This window comes from Silene latifolia, chromosome 2 (assembly GCF_048544455.1).
Source record: "Silene latifolia isolate original U9 population chromosome 2, ASM4854445v1, whole genome shotgun sequence".
NCBI classification, from domain to species: Eukaryota; Viridiplantae; Streptophyta; class Magnoliopsida; order Caryophyllales; family Caryophyllaceae; genus Silene; species Silene latifolia.
Genome location: NC_133527.1, coordinates 149,085,567 through 149,111,065, shown reverse-complemented (window position 1 = coordinate 149,111,065; position 25,499 = coordinate 149,085,567). Strand labels below are relative to the sequence as shown.

The window sequence follows — 25,499 nt, the reverse complement described above, 5'->3', positions numbered from 1 at the left end:
GATGCTCTGGAGGCTGCGATTTACGGGATGGAATCCACAGAGGAAGGTAACGAGAAGACGGCTGAGTCGGTGATTGCTCCTAGCACGGAAGATGTAATATATTCTTTTGTCAATGATTCCGATTTTGAGAGCAACCAACCTGAGGTAGTTAACGATAATTTTATTATTGTTGGTATTAATAGTACGCTATCTCTTATGACTCCTATTTTTTCTTATTTCGATGCTCTACCCCCTCCCACTTGGACAAACAATTTAACAGTTTTTCACCATACTTGTCATCATAAATTCGTTAAACTGAAGCGGTCCTTAGATTATTGTTAATAGCTTCTGAGCTCCTTTATTTTGTGGATAAATTTAGGAGCTGTCATAGGAAATTTGTTAGGCTAAACGGTGGTATATTTCAATTTCCTATATCATTATTCTACTATGGTGCTACTTACAGTTTTGTGTAGCACATGCGCAGCTGTTTGATCGGTTACTGCGTGCTTTGAGCTGTTTTGACCAGGCTAAATTAGAAAGGCTCGAAGAAAAGAAGGTCGAGCTGGGACCTGACTGAAACTAGCGCTACCCGGGAGGCAACCCAAATATTTATTTTTAGTTGTTTTTCAAACATTTTATTTCAATTGCGTTGTAATAATTGGGTTTTAAACCAAATACTGGATCAGTTATGCTTGTTTTGTTAGTTTCGTGGGCTGTTTTATTGCGTCTTTGCAGGAATCTATCACGGATGGCTCGATCGAGTATCTTATGTACTCGATCGAACTCTTTTGCTGCTGATTTTACTCGATCGAGCATATATTCTTCTTGATCGAGTACCTGCCAAAGATGATCTTTCGATCGAGAGTCATACTTCCTCGTTCGAACTGTTTTAGATGCCCAAGTCACTCGATCGAGTAATCTATTCTCTTGATCGAGTGCTTTTGCTTGGATTAGCTTCCTACGACGCTGTTTTGTAGCTTTTAGCGACCTCCCATGTTGTTGGCTGGTTTGGGGAGGTCCTTGCTTCGCGTATTTTTGTGAGTTTTCTGCATCTCCACGATCTCCTTTTTAGTTTGCATTTCATTTCCCTATTTTTGAGTACAATGAGGGCATTGTACGGTTTGGTTTGGGGAGGTTATGCATCCATATCTGTGTCTGCATTTATGTTCTTATTGCATTTCTGTTATCACGTTTAATTTTTGTATGCATTGTTGCTTATTTTTATAAAAATTCAAAATCTTATAAAAATTAGAAAATTATGAAAAATCAAAACATTTTCACGTTTATTTTAGCATGTAGGTTGAGTCGGAACGGTAGATTTCTATGATGAAATTCCACTGCAATTGTCCTTTTGCTTAAGCCTTGCATAAACTATTATCTTTTTAGCTTTGTCATTTTGCATATCTACGAGTTAATGTTAAAATTTAGCTGAACGAATAGACTTGACCTGATAATTTTGGCAAGCTACTTATAATTTCTAATGAACTAGAGCTTTATAAACTGGTGACATTCATGACCAGTTTCATGTAGGATTGAGAGTAGTTTACTCCTTGCATAGCATGTATCATCAATTTGCACGTATATGAAATTCAATTACTTTTTGCCTACATACATTCGGGTTAGTGGTTGGTGTCACATGCAGGGAGGTGCTTACAATTCCCCTTTTCTTTCATTTTACCCATTAAACTCCACATTTAGCCAAATTTGCCTGTTGACCCTTAACTACATCCAAATTTAGCCTGCCTTGTCAAGCTAGTTTAGATTGTTCTGTGGTATATTGTTTATTGTGCCAAGTTTGGCTTGTATCTGATGAATTGGAGTTGGTAGAAAGGAAAGAAGGAGGATGAGATGGAAAAAAAATTGAAAAATGAAAAAAAAAAAAAAAAACAGAAAAAGAAAAAAAAAAAAAAAAATTGAAAAAAGAGAATTTGTTTGTTGAGACGGTTTCACTCCTATGCTTTATTTATATCTATTGAGGAGTATGTTCAGTTCGGTTTGGTGAGTTTTGATGCAAAATGAAGGGCATATGTGCTTAATTCTATAATTGAGTGAGAATCGGATGTTGTTATATGGTTCTGTTTAGGTACTAGCTTGGCCGCCTATACCTCCACATTCCCATAAATGTTTTACCTTTTCTTACCCATTGCCTCACTTTACCATATTTTTGTAAGCCCTCGGCTGTGACAGGACCTTGCTTGGTTGGAATGTGTGTACGGTAGCTAGAATTGTCTATCATATCAGTTGCATGCATGTTTATGTGGGTCGTAGTTTAGATGAGCGACTATATTTCTTTCTCTCTCTTACATTCATATGTTCACCCTTTGCTTCATGAGAGAAGAGTGACCCGTGAGAGTCCATCATTAAAGGTCTTGCAAGGTCGACGGTTCAGCTTTGTTATAAACATCCTACAACTCGTTTGCATTTGACAGTTTTTGCTGTAAGTGTTAGTTCGCTTGCATTAAATTGGTTTAACTGGCCATTTGTAGCTAGCTCTGAGCTTTCTTTTCCGTTCCATTAGTTTGCATTTAGTTTACTCGAGGACAAGTAAAGGTTCGGTTTGGGGAGATTTGATACGTGCATTTTATATAGTCTTTTTAGGCCTCTTTATGCACGTATTTCTATGCTATTCTCGTAATTTTATGCTACGAAATGCCCCGAATATTCTACTTTGGTTTGTTTTGCTTTATTTGCAGGAATGGACCAGAAAGTGGTAGAATCAAGCCTTTTATCGTCCGTTTTGCATGCATTTGGAGGATGAGTAGATTTGGAGCGGAAATACTGCCGTTATGGGATGCGTGAAGTCATTTCGGAAGCTAAATCACCAAGTCGAGGCTGAAATCAACGAAACACGTAGCTGGCTGAATCAGATATCACTCGATCGAAGGCTTTCGAGGTCGATCGAGTACTTTTGGATAGAAGAAGACCTCGATCGAGTACTATATTTACTCGATCGAATTGAGCATTTTAGGGTTTCCTCGATCGAGTGGTTTTTCTACTCGATCGAGAGGTTTGGGCTTGTTTCTGCACGATCGAGCAGTTTCAAATGGCTCGATCGAGTATTTTCTAATGGGGTTGGGCTTTTTCAGTTTTTATTTCGTTTTAGGTCAAATAAATCGTCTTTCCTATAAATAGGAAAGACGAGAGAATGTTTAGGGACGACTTATCATCTTGGACACTGTTCCTTGACTGCTTTTCTCTATTCTATTTCCGGATTTACTCTGTAACTTTCTCTTCCCTTTTACTCTCTTCTTAATTTATGTTTACTATTCTCTTATCTTTTGCTCTTTTTCTATCCATGTCTAGCTAATTTCCCTGCTAGGATTCAGGGGAGTCAATGAATCGCTGTTAATTGCTAATTAGGTTTATAGATCATTCGTTGTTGTTAAGTCTATGTTGTTAATCACTGCTTTAATTATATCTAGCTATTTGAATCGATGCATTTAGCCTTTTTAACCTTGGTAAGCCTTGACCTAGACCGGAAGGTTGGAAGGGGTGAGACCTGCAGTGAACAATAGGATGCTTTAGTGAGGGCGGAAGCTAAGCTAATAGTATTTTAGGGCGAATTGAGACCGGAAGGAGATATTCGTTGCCCCTTAGATCGACACATCGACTGATCTGTGACCTTAGCTGCATTTAACTGACGTTCATTGATGAACCGACAATCCTAGTTCCCTTTCTCTCTTATTAATTCCTCTTATCTTTAATTCTCTTCCTTTAATCTCATTAGTTTAGTTAAATCAATTAAAACCCCCATCTTGTGACCGTAGACAGACCGAATTGACGAGTAGATAGTGACCGCCTCCCTGTGGAGATCGACCCTACTTACCGTTGACTTCTGTTAGTAGTAGCTAGGTATTTATTTTTGGTACCTGACGACGGTATCAGTAATTCTGAGATGATATAACAATTGATTTTGCATTCTTAGATAACGACATTTTATATATACATTTTTTTTTTTGTCAGAGTGAAAAAGATTGATAGCTTAGACTATAGACATAGCTGTAGTACGAGCAATCCTAATAATATTACATTGAACAGTGGCTAAGAGAAAAGCAAACCATAAATCTAATAAAACTAACATCGTCTCCTGACAAAAGAGGCGATCGGTGACAAGCTGGTAAGCTGAGGTAGAATGGTCACGAGCAACTTCGTCCAAATCATCAGCTATACTAAGAACTTCCATTAGCCAACGAGACGAGCCAAGTGCACTTACGCCACAAGAGCGTAGAAAGAAAGGAGGAAGAACGAGCTGAACAAGCTTGTCTTCGGTGGAGAAGAATCTCCTACATCGTGGTGATCGGCCCCAACAGTCCAAAGAAAGGCAAGAAAGCTCCCCCGACCAACCTTACTTGCAACCGTTACTACCAACGATGCCTTTGAAAGGCCATTATTCCATATAACATAACTAATTCTATCGGAGAGTCTCCCATAGAGGGAGATTATTTGTAAAAACATGACGAAAATAAAGAGTGTGTTGATTATTGAAAAAAAATTGACATCCTTGCTGCTCTTTCTTTCTTTCAATTAAGGGTGTCTTTTTTTCTTTTTCTTTTTTTTCTCTACAAGATAGGATTGACACTATAAACTAACTCTAACTCTACCATATCTCACATTTTCGGATGAGACAATGAAATTGAAATATAGGATTACAATGTTCTCATCAACTTAGTTTCCTTACCTAAGAAGACGAGAGCAAGATCATTACAATTTACAATGACTCCATAAGAAAGACAACATGAAATATACCGAGTCGAAGTATATATATCCTATAAACGGTAGATTTATGTATGCCAGTAATATTAATCCAGTAGTTATTCATTGTCACCGCAAAAGTGAATTATCTGTTGGTGATTTAAGAGTAATTACCGGTTCATTTGGCGTAATTAAGGTCGGTTCATTGATGGGTAATTTCTAAGTAATATAATGCGAGTTCGGGAAGTACGGAGTGTACACTTGTATAATTATTTACGGGATTGCAGAATAGTTTTCGTTCGAATAACTATGATCTACTACATCAAAATAACGATATAACATTCTACACAAACAATTGGTCTCCCTTGTGACGGGTTACCATTTGTGGCGGATATTTTGTGAGATAAAATGGTAACAAAATGGGTTAGTGGAGAAAGGGGACCACATGAATAGTGTTGCAGAGAGAGAAAAAGTGGGTACTTTGTGAGGTAAAATGGTATCCGTCACTCAAGAGTGACGGATATGTGCCGTCACAAACAAGAATTTGTGCTACACAAAATATTTCTATATTACGTCTCTGATTTTTGTGCCAAAAAATCAGAGGGCACCTTCTTATCTCAATAGGAAATTCGGTTTCACCCAGGCACTAGTAAGTGTCGAATTATTCTATTAGGAAAGCGAAGTCGATTCGGTGCGGTTTTATTGTCAATTCTATTTCGTGCATACTCAATATCTAACATTATCTAAGATCACATCGCTACTAATGAATAATTGCACATGAGAATTTGAGATCTAAGCATGAAAGCCAACATATAAATATATACAAAATGGGATAGATGAAATGAGTCTAACGAGGAACGACACCTGAAAATAATGAATAACAGAAGAAAGCAAACAATCTAACTCAATCTTTTTATTTTGTGTTGTTTATTAGGATAGAGGGCCATCAAGGCCATAATTTTTTTTAATATAGTTTCGAACCCAAGCCATGATATCAAGGACATAACTAACTGAGCTAGTGGGCATCTACAAGATCGGACTTAAATGTTAAGCACCCAGTCTTTCTTCCTTTCATCAGGCATACAAAGGAACATCTTTCTCCACAAGGCATCATCATGTATAAATCTCGTCGCCTTCACATACGATGCTCCATCTATTCCTTCAAGTTCATTGAGGGCCTTCATACACCTTACAACGTCTTGGACTTGTGTAAGCTCGGGTCCATAAGCGTCACCACTGTCAGCAACCGAATCTAAAGAGGCAGTAAAACTTATTTTCTTCTCCGATTTTTGCCTCTTGTTAGCCGGAACTTCCATTATGGTCTTACCGAAATGTTTTAAAGCGAAGAGTTTCTTGCTTTTCTTGACTCCCGAAGTATCTCCCTCTCCTTCTGTGAAATCATGAGATACTTTAAGCTTGTTCTTTTCATCCTTGTCAGGGAATTGAATCTCTGGATCCCCAAAAACTACACACAATTTGTCATAATCTTTCAATCCTTTCTTTCTGAAACTTTTGGCCCGTCGATATTTCTGCATAACGAAATGGAAAAGATGAAATCTTCTAATTGGGTTTATACAGTTCCTCATCAGCCTTATCACATGGCCAAAAAAAAAAAAGTTTTTCCTTTCTATTGTTGCGCCAAATAAGAGTTGCTACCCTCCCACATAGCTCTTTTAAATCCAACAAAGGTTAGGGAGTGTCGGAAGAATTTTTGTTGCTACGTTAACAAATGCGACTTGGACAGCTTGGTGTTGCGTTATAGAATAAATCAATCTTACCGTGTTCTTTAATTTCGAAAAACCACCCTTAATTTTCTTCTTTGTACTAGAAGGTAGCAGATGACACTTGGTTTTTACCATGGCAACAAAGCAACTGTTGGACCTTTAGTCCTTATTAATTGTTTTGATAATGACAGTAATAATTTGTATGTGGACTTAATATTATAAACATATGCGTGTAATTGTGTGCTTAAGTCTTTATTTAGAAAGGAACAATTACGATGACGCAAGCTTGAAGTTTGGACCAAGGAGGTACAACTTCAAATACATTTGATCGATGCATTCAAGCAAGATCAAGATTGGAAATCAACCACGAGACTCAAGATGAGAGACTTGTGAAGAGACGATTCGTTTCAAGATCTACTGAAGATTAGATAGTATAGGTCGTCATTCGGTAATGGTTTTACTTTGTTTGATTTAAAGGTTAGTGAAGTTATGACCTAATAGCCATAACTTCATTGCTAGACAAAAATGATGCGTTAATTTTTGGAAAATATATTTTTAGTGATTTATTAAATAAGAGAGTATTTATTTTAATTGGAATTAATTAATTAGAATTTAAGTTGAATAAACTATTGGTTTGTAACACGATATTTATATCGTCATGCAACCTAGGGCTTTAACTAAATTCTATCTCGATTTGTTGTGGGCTATAGAAGCAAGAAGTGGACCGAAGGAGCCCTAGAGGCCGGCCAAACCCTAGGTGGCCGAACCCTAGGTGGGAGGCCGAATCCCTAGGAGGCCAAACTCCTCCTTCCTTTGCTTCTTACTTGTTCATCAAGACATTTGTTTCCAGAACATTCCTATGCCCTAATTCCAGAACATTCCAAACCCTAATTCACTCTACTATAAATACTCTCATTCATTCAACATTAATTGTTGACACACACATCTACAAATTTCAAGAGAGAAAAATATTTTAAGCAAAATCATTTGAGCTTTAATTCTTATTTTCCAAATTTGCTTATACAAAAATTGCGCATCAAATTTGTCAATCACTCGAAAAAAAATCGTTATAGGATACTAAATACACAAGGATAGTATACTCACTCGCATAACGTGAGATTAGTATTTGTCGTTGTATTTTTCTTATTAACGTAAGAGCAACCTAGAGTATTTAGCGATACTCACTCTGAGTTATAATCATATAGTTGATTATACGAGTGGATTGATAATTTTTGTAATCCGGAGAAAGGTACTAAAAATTATTAATCGAGAATAGTGGATGTAGGTTTCGACTTGTGAAACTGAACCACTTCAAAAATCCTGTGTGTCTCTCTTTCTCTCTCTTTATTATTGTTATTTCGATTTTGCATTTATTGTTAATAATTTAATTAGTTGATTTTAATCAATAAAATCAAGTAATTAATTTATATCATATATTTCGAAAAAGCGGTCATCGTTTTTAATACTCAATTCACCCCCCTCTTTCGTATTCGATCAATAGACTCCACAACAACAAAATGAAAATCTAAATTCTGATTTGTTTCGTAGCAGCACATCAGATTTGTAAGTACGTAGCAGGTGAAGAATAAATTTACTCACCGAGTACAACCTCCTCCATACATCATCCGATGCAATAACTTCTCCTGTTACCAGATTGAATTGAACTTCTTTCTCCATCAAAAGTGAATTAAAATCACTCCATCGAACTCTTAAATTATGGTATTTATTTTTCAACTGGTTATAAGAGTACTCCTTCCCTGTCGTCTTCCTCAGAGCCTCCGCCATACTTCGCCAAGCTGCATTTGCAAAGGTAGTTGCTTGCATGGCCCCCTTCGATATTTCTTCAACCATCAAGTATACAAAATAAGATTCAAGCTTTTCTGTCCAAAGATTTTCCGCAGTGTCAATCTCTGGTACTTCATCATTACCAACACCGACATAAAAATTTGAGTCTACCATCTGTCAGTCCTTGTTTCTCTGTAATGAAGTAAAATGTACAATATTGACATCATATCAAGGACAACACTTTAACCAGAGCCGGCTAATAATATGTCCTACTAGCAAAACATTACTTGCTAGAATGAATGATTAATTTTATGTCCTACTTGTCTGAGGTATAATGTAAGTCATCAACATTTCTACGGGCTGGAATGAATTTTACACTAATTTTTTCCATACAAAAATAATGTTCTTCATACTTAGCGTGAATCTCCTTTTTGTTTCCAGCAGGGCCTCTTAAAACCATTAGACGACATCACGACATTGATTCCAGTACTTAAAAACAAAAATATGCTGGCAAAAAGATGAGGAAAAGCTCATACATTACCAGCTCTAACAATGTATATCCCTGTAGAGCCTTAGCAGATGAGTTTCTATACAAATGTAAGAGAGGAAGTAGCTTCACATCATAACCACTGCTCCGAGAGGCAGGAAGTCGTCATTACATGGACGGATTAAAGTAACCTGTGGTTTTAGAAGGGCGAGGTATGGCACAAAAGCGTGACACAAACCTGAGGCAAATCAAAACACATATATAGGTACATGTCCGTCAGAAAGAACTTGTGCACAGCACTAACAATGGGAATGGAGAAAATACGAATTTCAAACATACCCTTATTAAACAAGAAAGACTCAAATCAGATAGGAAAGGAATATTCGCTACTCTTATCATTTTTCTTCTACGCTTTTAGCGACTACAACTGATTGATAACCACACAAAAAAAAAGGTTCAAACACAGGGACTCATCAATATCTCAGAGCTCAGACTATAAATATTTAAATCATGCTATCAACGAGATAAATGCAGTAGACGGTAAACGATGATGACACCAAAAAGGAAGCATATTAATAGCCAGTACACAGAAGAACAATTTCATTGTGTGAAATCATATACGGAGTACTACTTTAGAAAATGGCAACGTTGTCCACAATAAAGTTAACTCTAAGAAGTATCAGCATATCTCCAAGAATCACATGCTTGACACAATTCAAATGCAGGTTCGTTCATAAGTTAAGCTAAGCCATATGCAGATAATTCAATTATCTATGTGCACATCCTTCATTGTAGCAACCATTAAAATTTCATTATTCAACCCGGTTATTAAATCTGGGACACGATACCATATTTTCAATTACCACGACACTTGTTGAGGTGGACCGTCTCGAAAAGAGATTTAGAACCAACCAACAGTTCGACATTATAGATAGATCAACAACCCCCTTTATTTTGATCAAACTCCTACCTATTTCTTAGGTGAACTTCAAACAATCAAAGTCATACCAATTTCTTCAAATCAACAATTTGTAAACCACTGAGATTAGATCCCAACACCAGCTTGGTATCGCGATAAGCCAAGATGCACACGACGTTATACTTATACCTACCTAATTCACAAAACCCATTTCTCCAATTACACTCCAAACAATCAAATTTACCAAGTTGTAATCATCATTAGAAAATTGAGCTCTTAAGTACTGTTAGTCTGTTACTATGATCAACCTATAACTTCATAAACCTCCTACAAATCGAACATAACAATCAAGTAATACAAAACAATCAATGCAAGTTTCTTGAACAATTATCTATAAACAGAAATCACAGCAGCAAAAGGTAATATAATTATAAGAGCAGTAATTATATAAGAAAAAAATCAGGAAAAATAAAAAGAATAGTTGAACAAGAAGTATACCTGATATATTTTGTGTGAAGTGGGAAGAAATGGAATTTAGGTAGTTTGTTGAAGATAATTGTAGCAGCATCTTCACTCCTAAATTATGCAACAGCACACAGCAGTAGGTAGAAGTAGTTGGAATTTGTATTCTTGTATTTTTAGACTTCATTCTTGTTGGGATTCAACCTCTTTTGTGGTTTGGGCCTTGTCCATTTTGGGTTAGGTGATGCCTCTGCTAAGATGGTTCGGATTCTCTCCATTTTCTCAAAGGAAATGGACCTTTATTTTCTAAAACGGTCGGATCAAAGCTTGTGATGATCCAATGGTTATAATCCTTTCATGAAAAAATAAGGGTAGTATTCAATTATGAAATGATTTACTCAATTATGAACACAATTGACCATTTCACCTCTAACATTTCAACATCTCTTTTACAATCTAATCAACTCTTTCAACTTCCTCTCTAGTCTCTCCCATTAACCACCACCCACAACCACTGCCCCTTCCCTCCACTGCTCCATCGGCCACTCTCCTGCACACAGCCCACCGGCCAGACCCGTCGGGTACCGCCAACCGCCCAGACCCCACCGAAATCAGACCCCATGCCCACCCAGATCCGCACACCCAACCTGCTGACACCCTCTCTTGCCACCTTGCACTACCGACAACCACCCCTCTTCTTCGCCTCCCTGCACGGTCGACTACCGACCTCCGCCTCCTCCACCACCGTAGCCACCCTTTCCCACAACCCTAGTTAAGTTTTAATAAATGGAAAGAAAAAATATATTAAAATATGAGTGTGTTACAGAGGAAATGGAGAGAAAGTAATGGAGAGGATCCAAATTGCTTGTAAGGTGTGTTGTTATTCGTCGTTGACAAAATTACTATTATTATCGATAAATTACCTAAACTATTCAAAATACTCCTCCCCATCTCAAACACTTAATCGACAAATATATCTAAAAATATCATAAACTAAGGCCATAAAGCATATAGTAGATTAGTAATATAATCAGTTTTATACTCCCATAAGTTAAAGTGTGGAGATCAAGAATATCGAACTAGCGAAGGAGATAAACAAATTGTGAAACACCCAATGTCTTGTTTAAAAAATCAGTCAACTGCTCATGCATAGGAACATGAGATAGCGTGATGAACCCCATTTTATTTTGATTATGAGTCAAACAAAGGCAACCGAATACACGCAAATGACTATATGATGGTAAAACACCAAACAAAACTTTATAAAGGAGACATATTACCAAGAAGAGTAGGAGTATGGTTAAACAAGTAAACACTATACAAAATGCATTTTCTCCAAAAACAATTGTGGCAAATTCCCCTGAAAGGCTGAAACATAAGGGTTCGAGCAACATTCAAAATACGACGTTGCTTGAGTTCGACATGCTCATTTTGCTGAGGTGTGCCACACAAAAACGTATACCATCTTGGAAGAAATAATCTACTATACAAGTAAATCATGTCACATTATCACTTCGCAAGGTTGTTGACATGTTTAGAAAATTGTTTAGTTAACATCACAAGAAAACTCATAAACATATCTGTGTCCTCAGTTTTATCAACCAACGAATAAACCATATAGAGCAGGAACGATAATCAACAATCGTTAAGAAATACTTTCCATGTACCACATGAAGATGAAACACGATATGGACTCCATAAATCACAATGTATTAAATCAATAATATTAGTAACATTATTTTCATTCAAACCAAAATTATGTCTATGCTGCGTAACAAGGTGAGAAACATCACACACTCGATTTTTACTTGAACTAAGATAGCGGGTAGAGTTATAAATTGAACCAGTTTATCTGTTGGGGATCCCGAGACGTCGATAAAAGGAATCAGGGTTGCACACTTGGTAAACTATTGGTGACGACACGACTGCTATAGTTCATCCCGTAGCTATCAACTCAAACCGTCGACTTCGAGGTTAGGTTCTGTATAAAAAATGAATGTTTAGCGAACCCAATGAAATAAATAAATGTTTTCGGCACTTAACCAAGACACGGAAATTAAATTGTAATTTGTTAGATTAGCGGAAGTACTATTAGCCTCATTAAAACCTCCCACAAAGCTTAATTGTAACACCAATACTTTTTAGAGCCTTACTCGGTCTAATACTCGACCGAGTAGTATCTTACCCGATCGAGTAGATCCTTCAGTTATTATGCAGGCTACGAGAAATTACCACTCGACCGAGTGAACCGATCACTCGACCGAATGACCTGTCATTGTCACTAAAAACGCGTGTAAGTTTGTTTTATCCACCTTATCTCTTTTAAACCTCACTTTTCATATTTCCCCTCCTAAAATCACTCCCCACATTATCCCAAGACCCTCTCTAAACTCCCAACCACCACACTGCTCCTTATCCACAAGATCTAGTAATTTCCTTTGAAGATTACTCTCTAATTCTTGCCTTTGATCCATCCTTTGACACTTGTATGTTTATATTCTTCTTTATTGTTCTTCTTTAATCTTAGTAAACCCTAATTATTACTAAGTAATTGTATTAAGGAATTAATTAGGGTTATGACTAATTAAATGGGATAATTAGAGGTTATTTAGTATTGTTGTTGTTGTAGTATGTTTTAGTAATAGTTAGCTATGGATTATGTAGGAGGAGACTTCATTGAGGAGCACTTCTAGTCCATAGCTTGAAGTCGTGGAAGGTAGGATTTTTCTACTTAGCTTTAATGATATAGATGTTTATTTGTGCATTAATTAGCATTAATAACATGGTAGTTGCATTATAACATGAGTAATGGTAATAAGGGTTTGATTGTATGTTATTGTTTGGCAATATTCATACATGTGAAAATTTTGGTAAGTATGGTTGGCCTCACATTGTTAGGTAGATTGCATTATAATATGTTTATTAGATATTGGTACAAAAGGGTGAGTTATTGATGAATTGAGCATTCATTACATGTCATAAGTTGTGTTATTTGAGAAGCATACTACTTGTTGGTGATTTATCATTCTATGTGATGTTGGTTATTGGAGAATGTGTTGGTTTTGCCATTGGTTGTGATTCACGGTTGTTGAGGAGATGTAAGACGGTTGGGAGACCGTCTTACGCTTGAGTTGTTTTGTAACACCCGCAAATTTCTCATTTTGACATTTATAATTTATTTAACCATTCTAATACTTTACTTTATATTTCTAAATTATTTAATTTAATTAACTTTATTTTAAACGTGATTTATATATAAGTAATGTTGTAAAGCTTAATTTATATAAAAATACGTATTATAGTCGGATATTAATAATAGGTGAAAATAATAATAATATTTCCGTCTTATGTTACCGTTTAGCAAAGATCGTCGCATTTCTCTTATAAAGCCACTTCTTTTCGAACCAACTCGATTCCGACAACACAACTAACTTAAATATTATTATTATTATTATTATTATTATTGTTGTTGTTGTTGTTGTTGTTGTTGTTGTTGTTGTTGTTGTTGTTGTTGTTGTTGTTGTTGTTGTTGTTGTTGTTGTTGTTGTTGTTGTTGTTGATGTACCCGTCCCCACCCCCGTCACTTTCCCCTTTCATTCCTTCCTTTCCTCTTTCGATCTATCAGCAACAACAACAGCCAACAACCAGTGAACCACAACACCCACCATTTTCGTCACCTCCAACTTCAGATCCCGCCTCCATTCTCAATTAAATTTGATAAGTTTTACATCAATAGCTTCCTTTCCTCGTCCTCCTTCTTTATATGTAAAAAAAGAGCCAAGCTTTCGTCCTATTTCAATTCGGCCGCCTTACAAAGGATTCGGATTTTGGGTTAATTTCTTCTGTTTTTGGGCTTCGTGTCATCCTTGGGCGACTCCTGTGGCATTTAGGAGAGCAAAAAAAAAGGTAACGATGACAGGTTACTCGACAAATGTCGAAATTTCCGTCTTTTGTGTCGTTTTATATGCTCTTGTTTGATAAAGTTTGGTTCTTTTCATTTGTCTCACTTGTATGGTAAATTTCCGTCTCAATTTGATGGTCTTTACGGGCTGTTTGGAACGGTTGTTATGGAGGTTTAGTGGGCTGTTTTAATGTGATTGAACCTTTTTCTGATAGCTGCACAATTTATTTTCTTCATGCTTGAAATCTCTGACCCTTGAAAACATATGCAATTAAAGACTGTCAAAAAAAATTACAAAGGAGAGAGGTCTCATGCCTGTTTGAAGATTAGATGCAATAATCACTTTCTAATCAGACAATCACGCTTTAATGGTGGTGTTCTGATAATTGATTATCCATTGCTGTTGGAAAATAATACAAGAATAACAATAAGCGGCAGAAAAATCATGTTCTTGAAGTATGAATAGAATAAAACAAATATCTTTACCCGATGGATATTTGAGATTAGTTTGTCAATCTAATAAGGTGGTGTGCCGGTGTGTAATGTATTAAGCTCTACAGGCTATGTTCTATCTTTTCTGGCAAAATTCATGAGCTCAGCTTTAGGGACCGTTTTAAGACGGAAAGTGGACTGTTTTTAAGTCAGTTTTGTAGGTACTTCAGGATAGTTTGGGACGGATAAAATGGTGTCTTTCGGGACTGTTTTTGGGGCGTAAGAGTGACTGATGTTGGGACGGTTTACTGTGCATTTTTGGGACTGTTTTAACGTGTTTGAGCTGGTTGTTTTGGGCGGTTTGTTTCGGCTTTAGGAGCTGCAATGAGCCATTCACGGCCTGTCCATGGGGGCAGCTCATGGCTACCCTGTTTTGGGATGTTTGTTTAGATGGTTGCAGGGGTTGGGTAAGGGTCGAATGGTGGTTGTTTTAGGGTAGTGAGTACTAGTGACCGGGGTTGTTGTGAGGCCGTGTATGATCAGGTGTTGAGGTCGGGTAAGGGCTGCCCAGCTAGTCCTCATGTCATGGATTGGAAATGTTTTAGCACTAGTTGGTTTCTTTGAAATATTTGGATTTCCGTCTCGTATTTTATATAACGAAATTCGTTAAATATCGCTCATTTTGATATTCTTCTCACATGATTTATAATTGTGCAATACATCTAGTACTTATCTCATTTGTATATGTAATGACATGTTTCCATTTTAATATGAGTCCGATTTAATTATTCATGCCTGGTGGATAGTAAATGGTTTATTTTACATTTGAGTCATTTATAATTGAACGCTTGTTTTGCTTATTGTAAATAGTTCATTTCCATTTATTTACATTTTTATTCAAGTGACAAGTATTTAAGAAATGAGTCACTAATCCATGTTTACGAGTATAACTGGACTTGGATTGTCTTACTTGATTCATCATTCGCTCATTATATGTATTAGTCTCTTTCTGAGTTGATTCGTATCGCTTGGTTGAGTCGTATTCTTTTGATAATGCTTTTATGCTATACCTTTTTGCTTGACTTGTCTTTACGCCTCTTTCGGATTGTCCTGCCGATCGTGGGTTTAGCTCATATCTTCCGCCTCTTTCAGATTGTCCTGCCGATTGTGGGTTCTCGATTTCCGATCTGTCTTCGAGTCTTGGATGCGGACCGTTATGCCGCATGTCGAATCGGGAACTTTACTGTCCCGAGAGTCTGGCCAGATTTTGACTAGGACTGAGTCTTGGGAATACCATTGTCGTCCTACCAGGGGAATTATATATTGATATATGAGTAGTAAAGGTCTTGCTTGGTTATAGATATTGGTATTTGTCTGTTGTTTGTCTTGGTCCTATCGGACACTAGGGGTGAGCTATAAGCCCTCTAGTTGCGATATGATCGTCGGGATTGATGTTCCCATCCGTTCTTATGGTGAGATGCAAGCCATAAGTATGAATGTGACATTAGTAGCCACGTACCGTACAATGTTTATTAAGTGGTTTTCCAAATAATGGCTACAGTTTCTATTCTTGTAGTTGATCCCTTACTTAACTGCTTCACCTGATTCAGATTCTAATCTCATATCTATGTTGTAGTTCCTTGAAATGCGTGCTTTTGCATAAATGACCGTATTCTTATATTTCATATTATTTAATTATTTCACATGAGTAGTGAGTCTCCATTATGCCAATATTAATCCATCGTATTCCATCTCATTTAATTGACATGTTTAATATATATAAACTTGATATTCTTACCTTTTTTTTTAGTATTTTATGACTTACCTGTTCTAGTTCTTGGTTATGTTCATTTTGACATTTTGTGGCTGGGAGAACCTTGAGTTACTCCCCACTGGCTGTGGCGTTCATGTTAACATGAATGACAGGTATTAGTGGTGCATTCATGGGGTGAAGACATGTGTGAGCTAGCGAGCACTTCGGCCTAGTAGTTGGTTTATTAGGATTGTATAGACCCACCTTTTATTGTACTGTCATTCGAGGGATATATTTTCCCTCACCTTGACTATCACGTTTGTATAATTTAAACTTTATTTTCGCATTCTTTATTTGCGTTTTGTATTTTAATGAACCCGCGCTTTAAATTTTAAAAGTTTTAAAAAAAATTCTTATTTTACACTTGAATTTATAAGTTTTATCCTCCGCTTTATCGCGGGGTGTCACAGTTGGTATCAGAGCCTATGTTGCTCCCGACGCACACACGTGTACCCCAAACTTAAATACGAACTTGACCTTAAATAATGAATGAGAAATGGGTAGATTTAAGGACCTAAGGTGGTAGTCTGTAGTGTGTTTGCTCTTTGTTAGGTTCTAACATGTTTGTTGATTGTCAATTATTTTTGTGCCCGTGGATCTATGACCGTGAGCTTACTTGTGGGGAGATCAAGACTTGGTGCCTAGTGTCGGAAACTGAAGATTTGTTCAACCTTTGAAGAATGCCTCTTCTTCCTCGAAGATATTCCTCTTTTGTTGTGTACCTTGCCTCATTCTCTTACTTCTTGATGCTTATTTCTTCGTCCAAACTCTCTTTTCTTTTCTTTTCTTTTCCTTGGAAGCTACTCTTATACCTCTAATTTGGCCTTTGTTCCTTACTTATCCTCCCTTTTACGCCTTTTGATAGTACGCTTTCTTTTGAGGAATCTTGACCTTGGTTGGAAAATTTGGCTTTTGAGGAGATTGTTTGTGGTTAACCCATAACCCTGGTTTTGAGAGGTTGTGATGTTGGAAGGGCTTAGGTAGTGTGGTGAGACCTACTTGGTGATTCTTATACCTAATTCCTCGGTAAAGTGAGTATAATTGATCGGTGGAATTCTGTGTGTTAAGTGTGAGTTGCCTATGATACTAAGATTATGGAACTTGGCCTTGCTGTTTATACTTGGAATTTGAGAATTTGGTAACTCGAGTATTGTTGCTTGGGGCTTTGACATGGCGTAGAGTTTATGATGAGAGCTTGGAAAGAAACACTTCTAGGACGTTGTTGGCCATTGGTGATGAAAGTGTTACTTGGAAATTTGAGTTGAGCTCGAGGTTAGGATAGTCGGTATACTTTTGTGAGTGTCCTGATGATTACATAAGAACCATGTTAGGCAAGAGTTGTTGTTAGTTTTGGAATCACATTTGGGTATTCGCTTTGCGGTAATGAGGGTCAGTAGCCAGAGTTCTTGAGATGTAATTATAAGTTAGGGTCGATAGATGTTGAGTTGAGATGAGTTAGATGTTTTGAGTGGTTGTCTCGTGATTTGGAGAATGTCACCATCTATGCTTTGGATTTCGAGAGTATAACAAGATCTCTCTGGGATGTTAGATTGTATAAAAGAACTTTTGAAATTGTATTTTTGATTGATGGTTTACCATTTTGAGAAACTCATAGTTGATAGCTTTGTTAGAAGCTTTGACCTTGATCTCATGGAGGTTGTCTGTAGATGTTGAGGATTTGAAGTGGTGAAATCACACTTATAGTGACGTACCTTGTTTCATGGAATAGCTTAAGATGATGTAACATAAGTGTTTTGAGGAAACCCTTGGGAGTGATGTTGTTATTTGGGATTCGAGTACTTGGCGTTTCCTTGTTGTCTAATTCCCTTTTTCTTTGACCATAAGCGTCACCGTTCATACCTCTCTTCCCCGCTTCGTTGTGCTCCTCCTTTAAGTTTGATACTCGTAATCTATGAAACTCTACCTTTAACATCCTTGTTGACCTGACTTCGACTCTTACCCCTAGGATGTTCGCCATAGGTCTTTTGTTGGTTAAGTTTGAATTCTTCAACCGTACTTGGTAGTTATGTTCTCTAAGTTGTTTTTCAATTTGTACAATTTTTTAAACATTTCAAGCTACCATTTCTTTTGGTTTGTTGTTAAAATTTTATGTTACTTTTACAAAACTTTACCTATTTTAAAGGTTTGAAGATGAAAATTTGATTTAATCCTATTTTGTTCTTTGAGTATAGATTTCTATATCATGATTTTGATTGCTATGCCCGAGTTACTTTTAATTTTGCTCAATTTCTAAATGACTTTGATTTATTTATGATTTACTTGTCAAAGTTTAATGTTATAATTTCAAGAATTTGACTTCTTTTAAAGTTTAACAATGAATCTTTTAATTTTCATTTGGCTCTTGCAAAAGAAAATTTGAGTGGATTATCTTTTTCTTTTGGTTTTAACGTTGATGGATGTTAGGACTCGTTATTAAAGGCGTCTAATAACTTGCCCTACGCTTGTCGACGAATGATTTTTGTTTTAAATTTGTCTTTGACTTGGAAAGTTAGCGTTCTTGTGTGCACAACAAGAGCAATTTCGTTCCATGAATGAGATTTATACTTTTGAAAACTCTTCATTAATGTTTTTGAAAGTATTTTGATTTTCGATTTATACAAATGATTTGCTTTTTGACCTTATCTTTGATTTGGAATGTGATGTTCTTGAATGCGCAACGAGAGCACTTCCGTTCCTTTGATGAGAATCTGGTTCTGTCAGAAAATTTTATTTGAAACTTTGAAAGAATTTAAATTCTTACTATTTGTAACCTTTTAATGTTTTGGGTTACCCATTTCAAAAGTCCAGTTTCACCTTTATAACCTTTAATTTTCTACTTTCAAGTTTTGAGGACGAAACTTTTTAAAAGATGGGGTGATTGTAACACCCGCAAATTTCTCATTTTGACATTTATAATTTATTTAACCATTCTAATACTTTACTTTATATTTCTAAATTATTTAATTTAATTAACTTCATTTTAAACGTGATTTATATATAAGTAATGTTGTAAAGCTTAATTTATATAAAAATACGTATTATAGTCGGATATTAATAATAGGTGAAAATAATAATAATAATTCCGTCTTATGTTACCGTTTAGCAAAGATCGTCGCATTTCTCTTATAAAGCCACTTCTTTTCGAACCAACCCGATTCCGACAACACAGCTAACTTAAATATTATTTTTATTATTATTGTTGTTGTTGATGTACCCGTCCCCACCCCCGTCACTTTCCCCTTTCATTCCTTCCTTTCCTCTTTCGATCTATCAGCAACAACAACAGCCAACAACCAGTGAACCACAACACCCACCATTTTCGTCACCTCCAACCTCAGATCCCGCCTCCATTCTCAATCAAATTTTATAAGTTTTACACCAATAGCTTCCTTTCCTCGTCCTCCTTCTTTATATGTAAAAAAAGAGCCAAGCTTTCGTCCTATTTCAATTCGGCCGCCTTACAAAGGATTCGGATTTTGGGTTAATTTCTTCTGTTTTTGGGTTTCGTGTCATCCTTGGGCGACTCCTGTGGCGTTTAGGAGAGCAAAAAAACGTAACGGTGATAGGTTACTCGACAAATGTCGAAATTTCCGTCTTTTGTGTCATTTTATATGCTCTTGTTTGATAAAGTTTGGTTCTTTTCATTTGTCTCACTTGTATGGTAAATTTCCGTCTCAATTTGATGGTCTTTACGAGCTGTTTGGAACGGTTGTTATGGAGGTTTAGTGGGCTGTTTTAATGTGATTGAACCTTTTTATGATAGCTGCACAATTCATTTTCTTCATGCTTGAAATCTCTGACCCTTGAAAACATATGCAATTAAAGACTGTCAAAAAAAATTACAAAGGAGAGAGGTCTCATGCCTGTTTGAAGATTAGATGCAATAATCACTTTCTAATCAGACAATCACGCTTTAATGGTGGTGTTCTGATAATTGATTATCCATTGCTTTTGGAAAATAATACAGTAACAATAAGCAGCAGCAACAAATCATGTTCTTGAAGTATGAATAGAATAAAACAAATATCTTTACCCGATGGATATTTGAGATTAGTTTGTCAATCTAATAAGGTGGTGTGACGGTGTGTCATGTATTAAGCTTTACAGGCTATGTTCCATCTTTTGTGGCAAAATTCATGAGCTCAGCTTTAGGGACTGTTTTAAGACGGAAAGTGGACTGTTTTTAAGTCAGTTTTGTAGGTACTTCAGGATAGTTTGGGACGGATAAAATGGTGTCTTTCGGGACTGTTTTTGGGGCGTAAGAGTGACTGATGTTGGGACGGTTTACTGTGCATTTTTGGGACTGTTTTAACGTGTTTGAGCTGGTTGTTTTGGGCGGTTTGTTTCGGCTTTAGGAGCTGCAATGAGCCATTCACGGCCTGTCCATGGGGGCAGCTCATGGCTACCCTGTTTTGGGATGTTTGTTTAGATGGTTGTAGGGGTTGGGTAAGGGTCGAATGGTGGTTGTTTTAGGGTAGTGAGTACTAGTGACCGAGGTTGTTGTGAGGCCGTGTATGGTCGGGTGTTGAGGTTGGGTAAGGGCTGCCCAGCTAGTCCTCATGTCATGGATTGGAAATGTTTTAGCACTAGTTGGTTTCTTTGAAATATTTGGATTTCCGTCTCGTGTTTTATATAACGAAATTCGTTAAATATCGCTCATTTTGATATTCTTCTCACATGATTTATAATTGTGCAATACATCGAGTACTTATCTCATTTGTATATGTAATGACACGTTTCCATTTTAATATGAGTCCGATTTAATTATTCATGTCTGGTGGATAGTAAATGGTTTATCTTACATTTGAGTCATTTATAATTGAACGCTTGTTTTGCTTATTGTAAATAGTTCATTTCCGTTTATTTACATTTTTTTATTCAAGTGACAAGTATTTAAGAAATGAGTCACTAATCCATGTTTACGAGTATAACTGGACTTGGATTGTCTTAATTGCTTCATCATTCGCTCATTATATGTATTAGTCTGTTTCCGAGTTGATTCGTATCGCTTGGTTGAGTCGTATTCTTTTGATAATGCCTTTATGCTATACCTTTTTGCTTGACTTGTCTTTACGCCTCTTTCGGATTGTCCTGCCGATCGAGGGTTTAGCTCATATCTTCCGCCTCTTTCGGATTGTCCTGCCGATATTGGGTTCTCGATTTCCGATATGTCTTCGAGTCTTGGATGCGGACCGTTCTGCCGCATGTCGAATCGGGAATTGTACTGTCCCAAGAGTCTGGCCAGATTTTGACTAGGACTGAGTCTTGGGAGTACCATTGTCGTCCTACCAGGGGAATTATATATTGATATATGAGTAGTAAAGGTCTTGCTTGGTTATAGATATTGGTATTTGTCTGTTGTTTGTCTTGGCCCTATCGGACACTAGGGGTGAGCTATAAGCCCTCTAGTTGCGATATGATCGTCGGGATTGATGTTCCCATCCGTTCTTATGGTGAGATGCAAGCCATAAGTATGAATGTGACATTAGTAGCCACGTCCCGTACAATGTTTATTAAGTGGTTTTCCAAATAATGGCTACAGTTTCTATTCTTGTAGTTGATCCCTTACTTAACTGCTTCACCTGATTCAGATTCTAATCTCATATCTATGTTGTAGTTCCTTGAAATGCGTGCTTTTGCATAAATGACCGTATTCTTATATTTCATATTATTTAATTATTTCACATGAGTAGTGAGTCCATTATGCCAATATTAATCCATCGTATTCCATCTCATTTAATTGACATGTTTAATATATATAAACTTGATATTCTTACCTTTTTTTTAGTATCTTATGACTTACCTGTTCTAGTTCTTGGTTATGTTCATTTTGACATTTTGTGGCTGGGAGAACCTTGAGTTACTCCCCACTGACTGTGGCGTTCATGTTTACATGAATGACATGTATTAGTGGTGTATTCATGGGGTGAAGACATGTGTGAGCTAGCGAGCACTTCGGCCTAGTAGTTGGTTTATTAGGATTGTTTAGACCCACCTTTTATTGTACTGTCATTCGAGGGATATATTTTCCCTCACCTTGACTATCACGTTTGTATAATTTAAACTTTATTTTCGCATTCTTTATTTGCGTTTTGTATTTTAATGAACCCGCACTTTAAATTTTAAAAGTTTTAAAAAAAATTCTTATTTTACGCTTGAATTTATAAGTTTTATCCTCCGCTTTATCGCGGGGTGTCACATGCTTCTTGGAGCTTCCCACTACAAGAGGAATGTGCACATTAAGGACTTGAGTTTGGAGGAACTCGTGTGGTTGAGACATGACTTCTGGCGGGGGATTCGAGTCGCTCTCGGCCCCGGTACCACGGACGTGTTCCGAGTACCTTATGTGTGATGCAGTGTCGTGGGCGTGTCCCTGACATCGGCGTGTTGGAGATGGGTACTTGAGTTGTTGTGTATCATTACTATTGATCTTCATTTGCATACTCATGTAGGTTATCATAGTAGCATGTCATTCACGAGCATTTGTATTGTTAAAGTTAACCTTGTGTTTTAAAATGTCTGTGGTGAACCATATGGTGATTTCCGTCCATATGGGGAGCAGTTTTGATAGGTAGGCTTGCATATAGTGACTCGGAGGCTTGGGAGCGGTCTTCACTTGTAGCGAGTCATCACTTTTGTCATTTGATGTATCACTTTTATACACACTTTTATAACTCCTTTCATGTTGTTTTTGATACCGTTTCCGTGCTTATTATGTCATTTATATGCCTTTATTAGTGAAATGTCGATACTGCCGCTACTTTATGTTTTAATGCAGAAATGACGTATTATCAGGTGAATCAAGTAAAGATGAGCATTGCGGATATGGCATAGTGGAATACACGAGGCATGACACGAGAAACGAGGAGACTTGAAGATAAGAAGAGAAGATAAGACGAAGATAGAGCTGAGGACCTGATTCCTCGATCGAGTAACAATGGGCTCGATCGAGTAAGTGTCCTCGATCGAGTATCACTAGGCTCGATCGAGGATCCTTCTGTTTGATTATTCTCCGTGTTTTCCTAAAACACGTCTTATTTGTAATATATATTCTAAACTTGTGAGAACAATTAGGTTACGCTTTTCATAACTTTCATACCGCAAAATACTCTTAGTTTAGTCGTCTAGCATTACTTTTGGATCTACAATCTTTCCTCATTAACTGTTAAGGTACATTAATCGTTCTTCATTAATAATCAAGTTTATGCTCTTATTCCATTGTTATTATTTTATGTCTTCAATCATGCTTTCATCTACCCTTATTGTTGTTAATCTATTTAATATGAGTAGCTAAATCATTCAGCTAGGATAAAGGGGATCTAGGTTGATTAGAAGGGGGGTTATTAATTGATTGTTAGCAATATCGTTTAAACTATCGTTTGATTATTGTTCTTATTCTAGTTATATGATTTAAGGCCTGGATCTATAATTAGTATAGCGAATTAATACTTTCATCGACCGGGTTAGGATTAATATAGGCTGCGATAATCAGATAGATTGTGTTTAATTATAGCGATTGCATGTTAGACTTAATCTAAAGGGCGTAATATAATTAATCAATCTTGTGACCTTAGATAGTTTGATTGACCTAATAATTGATTAAGATACACCCCGTATAATTGAACTAGTGAACCGACATCCTAGACTTCTTAATATTATTGTTAATCATCTTTATTTCACTTGCTATTAGTTGTTAGAAAACAAACCAAACAAACCCCTAAGAAATTGTTACTTTAAGACGATCTAAATATTAGCAAACTGAATATTACCGCCTCCCTGTGGATTCGATACCTGTCTTACCACTAGCTATTTTGTTAGTACTGAGATAGATTTATTTTGATTAGGTAATACGACTTTAGCCTTATCATCATTCTAACTTTTTGACACATAAAATCCTTTTATTTATGATGGTTTGTATAATTGGGGTGACCTTGTAGAGCCCTTAACTTGTAGTAACTTATTCGACTTAGCTACTTTTATCTTATGCCATAAACTTAAATTACTTGTCTTAAATTGCTTTACATTCGTTTGTTCGTACTACAAACTTGGGAAACCAAGTCTTTTGACACTCCCATGTGTTGGGGTTGCCTTAAGGAAGGATCCCGGCTTATGGAGGTGTTACATTCATAGTCTTAGACTCTCTTTGTTCAGTCATTTGTTTACCTTTAGTTTTGTCACAAAGATCAATAAGAGAGGAGAAGACCATTTGTGGATGTTGTTATTGGGTGAAAAGTGGACAATAGGTTATGTGCTTAATAAAAAAAAATCCTAATATAGAAAGATAAATAAATAAGACACCATAAATAAAATAGGTAAACTAGATAATCGGAACGAAGGGAGTACATAATAATAGCACGAGTTAGGGCTGTAAATGATCTGAGCCGGCTCGTAGAGTTCTCGGAATCAACTCGGTCAAAGCTTGGCTCGAACTCGGTCAAAACTGATTCCCAATATTTTTTTTTAATTTCGCAATCTCTCGGTCATTATACTAAATACTTTCCTCCCTTTAATTTCGCAATCTCTCGGTCATTATACCCAATGCTTTTTTCTAAAAAAAAAACATCTTGTCTTGTATTCTATGAGCTTCTGTTTAACCGCCACATAGGATTGTGCTTATAAAATAAGATGCCATGTCAGCTTCTTTAGTTACTGCATTAAATAAATATATGATGATAAATATATGATGATGATGATGATGATGATGATGATGATGATGATGATGATGATATGATGATTATAATTGTTAAAAAAAATTATTTATCATAAAATAAATTTATTCTTAATTTGATTTTAAAAGTGAAAAAATACGAAAATAATGCTTAAACTAGTTTGAAAACTCGTACTTCGTATGGGTTAATAACTTTGATTATTTTAAAATCAAATGATAAAACATTATCGATAAGGTGTTATGATTATGATAATGACATGTGTGGAATTAAAGCGGCAACTCGTACCACATTCAACAAATCAATATATATTTTGTTTGAACCATATATTTACCCTTCAAATAGTAATGATTTATTTAAATTTTGTCATGCTACTTGTTAGTCCTCTTTCTGCGTGATATATACATATATGTACATATACGTGTTCCTTAGGTATCACACTCTAGGTTGAAAGCCCGTGCGTTGTAACGGGGTAATTAACTTACTTATAATTATAATGAAAAAACGTTATAAGGGTTTAATGTTTACATCTTATGTCTAATCATTTGTTTACACTTTACATATGATTAAAATAAATCTTTTAAAGAAAAATAAAAGATAAATACGTGTGATGAATAAGGTAGACTACATTTCGTTGAT

At 36.3% G+C, this 25,499-nt stretch overlaps 1 protein-coding gene and 1 long non-coding RNA gene across 4 annotated transcripts; one reads left to right on the top strand and one right to left on the bottom strand.

The window, feature by feature from the left end:
- Nucleotides 1-5,521: 5,521 nt before the first annotated feature.
- LOC141643118 (uncharacterized) lies at nucleotides 5,522-10,228 on the bottom strand. Of its 3 annotated transcripts, XM_074452153.1 has the most exons (5): nucleotides 10,085-10,179; nucleotides 8,722-8,905; nucleotides 7,995-8,372; nucleotides 5,712-6,200; nucleotides 5,522-5,677 (listed from the first exon to the last, which is right to left on the bottom strand). In XM_074452153.1, the coding sequence occupies exons 3-4, from the start codon at nucleotides 8,352-8,354 to the stop codon at nucleotides 5,712-5,714; spliced, it is 849 nt and encodes a 282-aa protein (XP_074308254.1). In that variant the 5' UTR covers nucleotides 8,355-8,372; nucleotides 8,722-8,905; nucleotides 10,085-10,179; the 3' UTR covers nucleotides 5,522-5,677. The 3 variants fall into 3 exon arrangements, with proteins under 3 accessions (XP_074308254.1, XP_074308253.1, XP_074308252.1); XM_074452152.1 differs by having other exon boundaries at nucleotides 5,522-6,200; nucleotides 8,717-8,905; nucleotides 10,085-10,228; XM_074452151.1 differs by having other exon boundaries at nucleotides 5,522-6,200; nucleotides 10,085-10,210.
- A 2,194-nt stretch (nucleotides 10,229-12,422) lies between these two features.
- LOC141630662 (uncharacterized) lies at nucleotides 12,423-23,342 on the top strand. Its single transcript, XR_012537538.1, has 3 exons — nucleotides 12,423-12,534; nucleotides 12,713-12,764; nucleotides 22,973-23,342. It is a non-coding gene; the product is annotated as an uncharacterized LOC141630662 (long non-coding RNA).
- Nucleotides 23,343-25,499: the final 2,157 nt, after the last annotated feature.

Coding starts and splice junctions, on each gene's coding strand:
- LOC141643118 (XM_074452152.1), bottom strand. CDS start 8,354: ATGGTAGACTCAAATTTTTATGTCGGTGTTGGTAATGATGAAGTACCA. Junction 6,201..7,994: donor TATGGAGGAGGTTGTACTCG/GTGAGTAAATTT, acceptor TTCGTTATGCAG/AAATATCGACGGGCCAAAAG.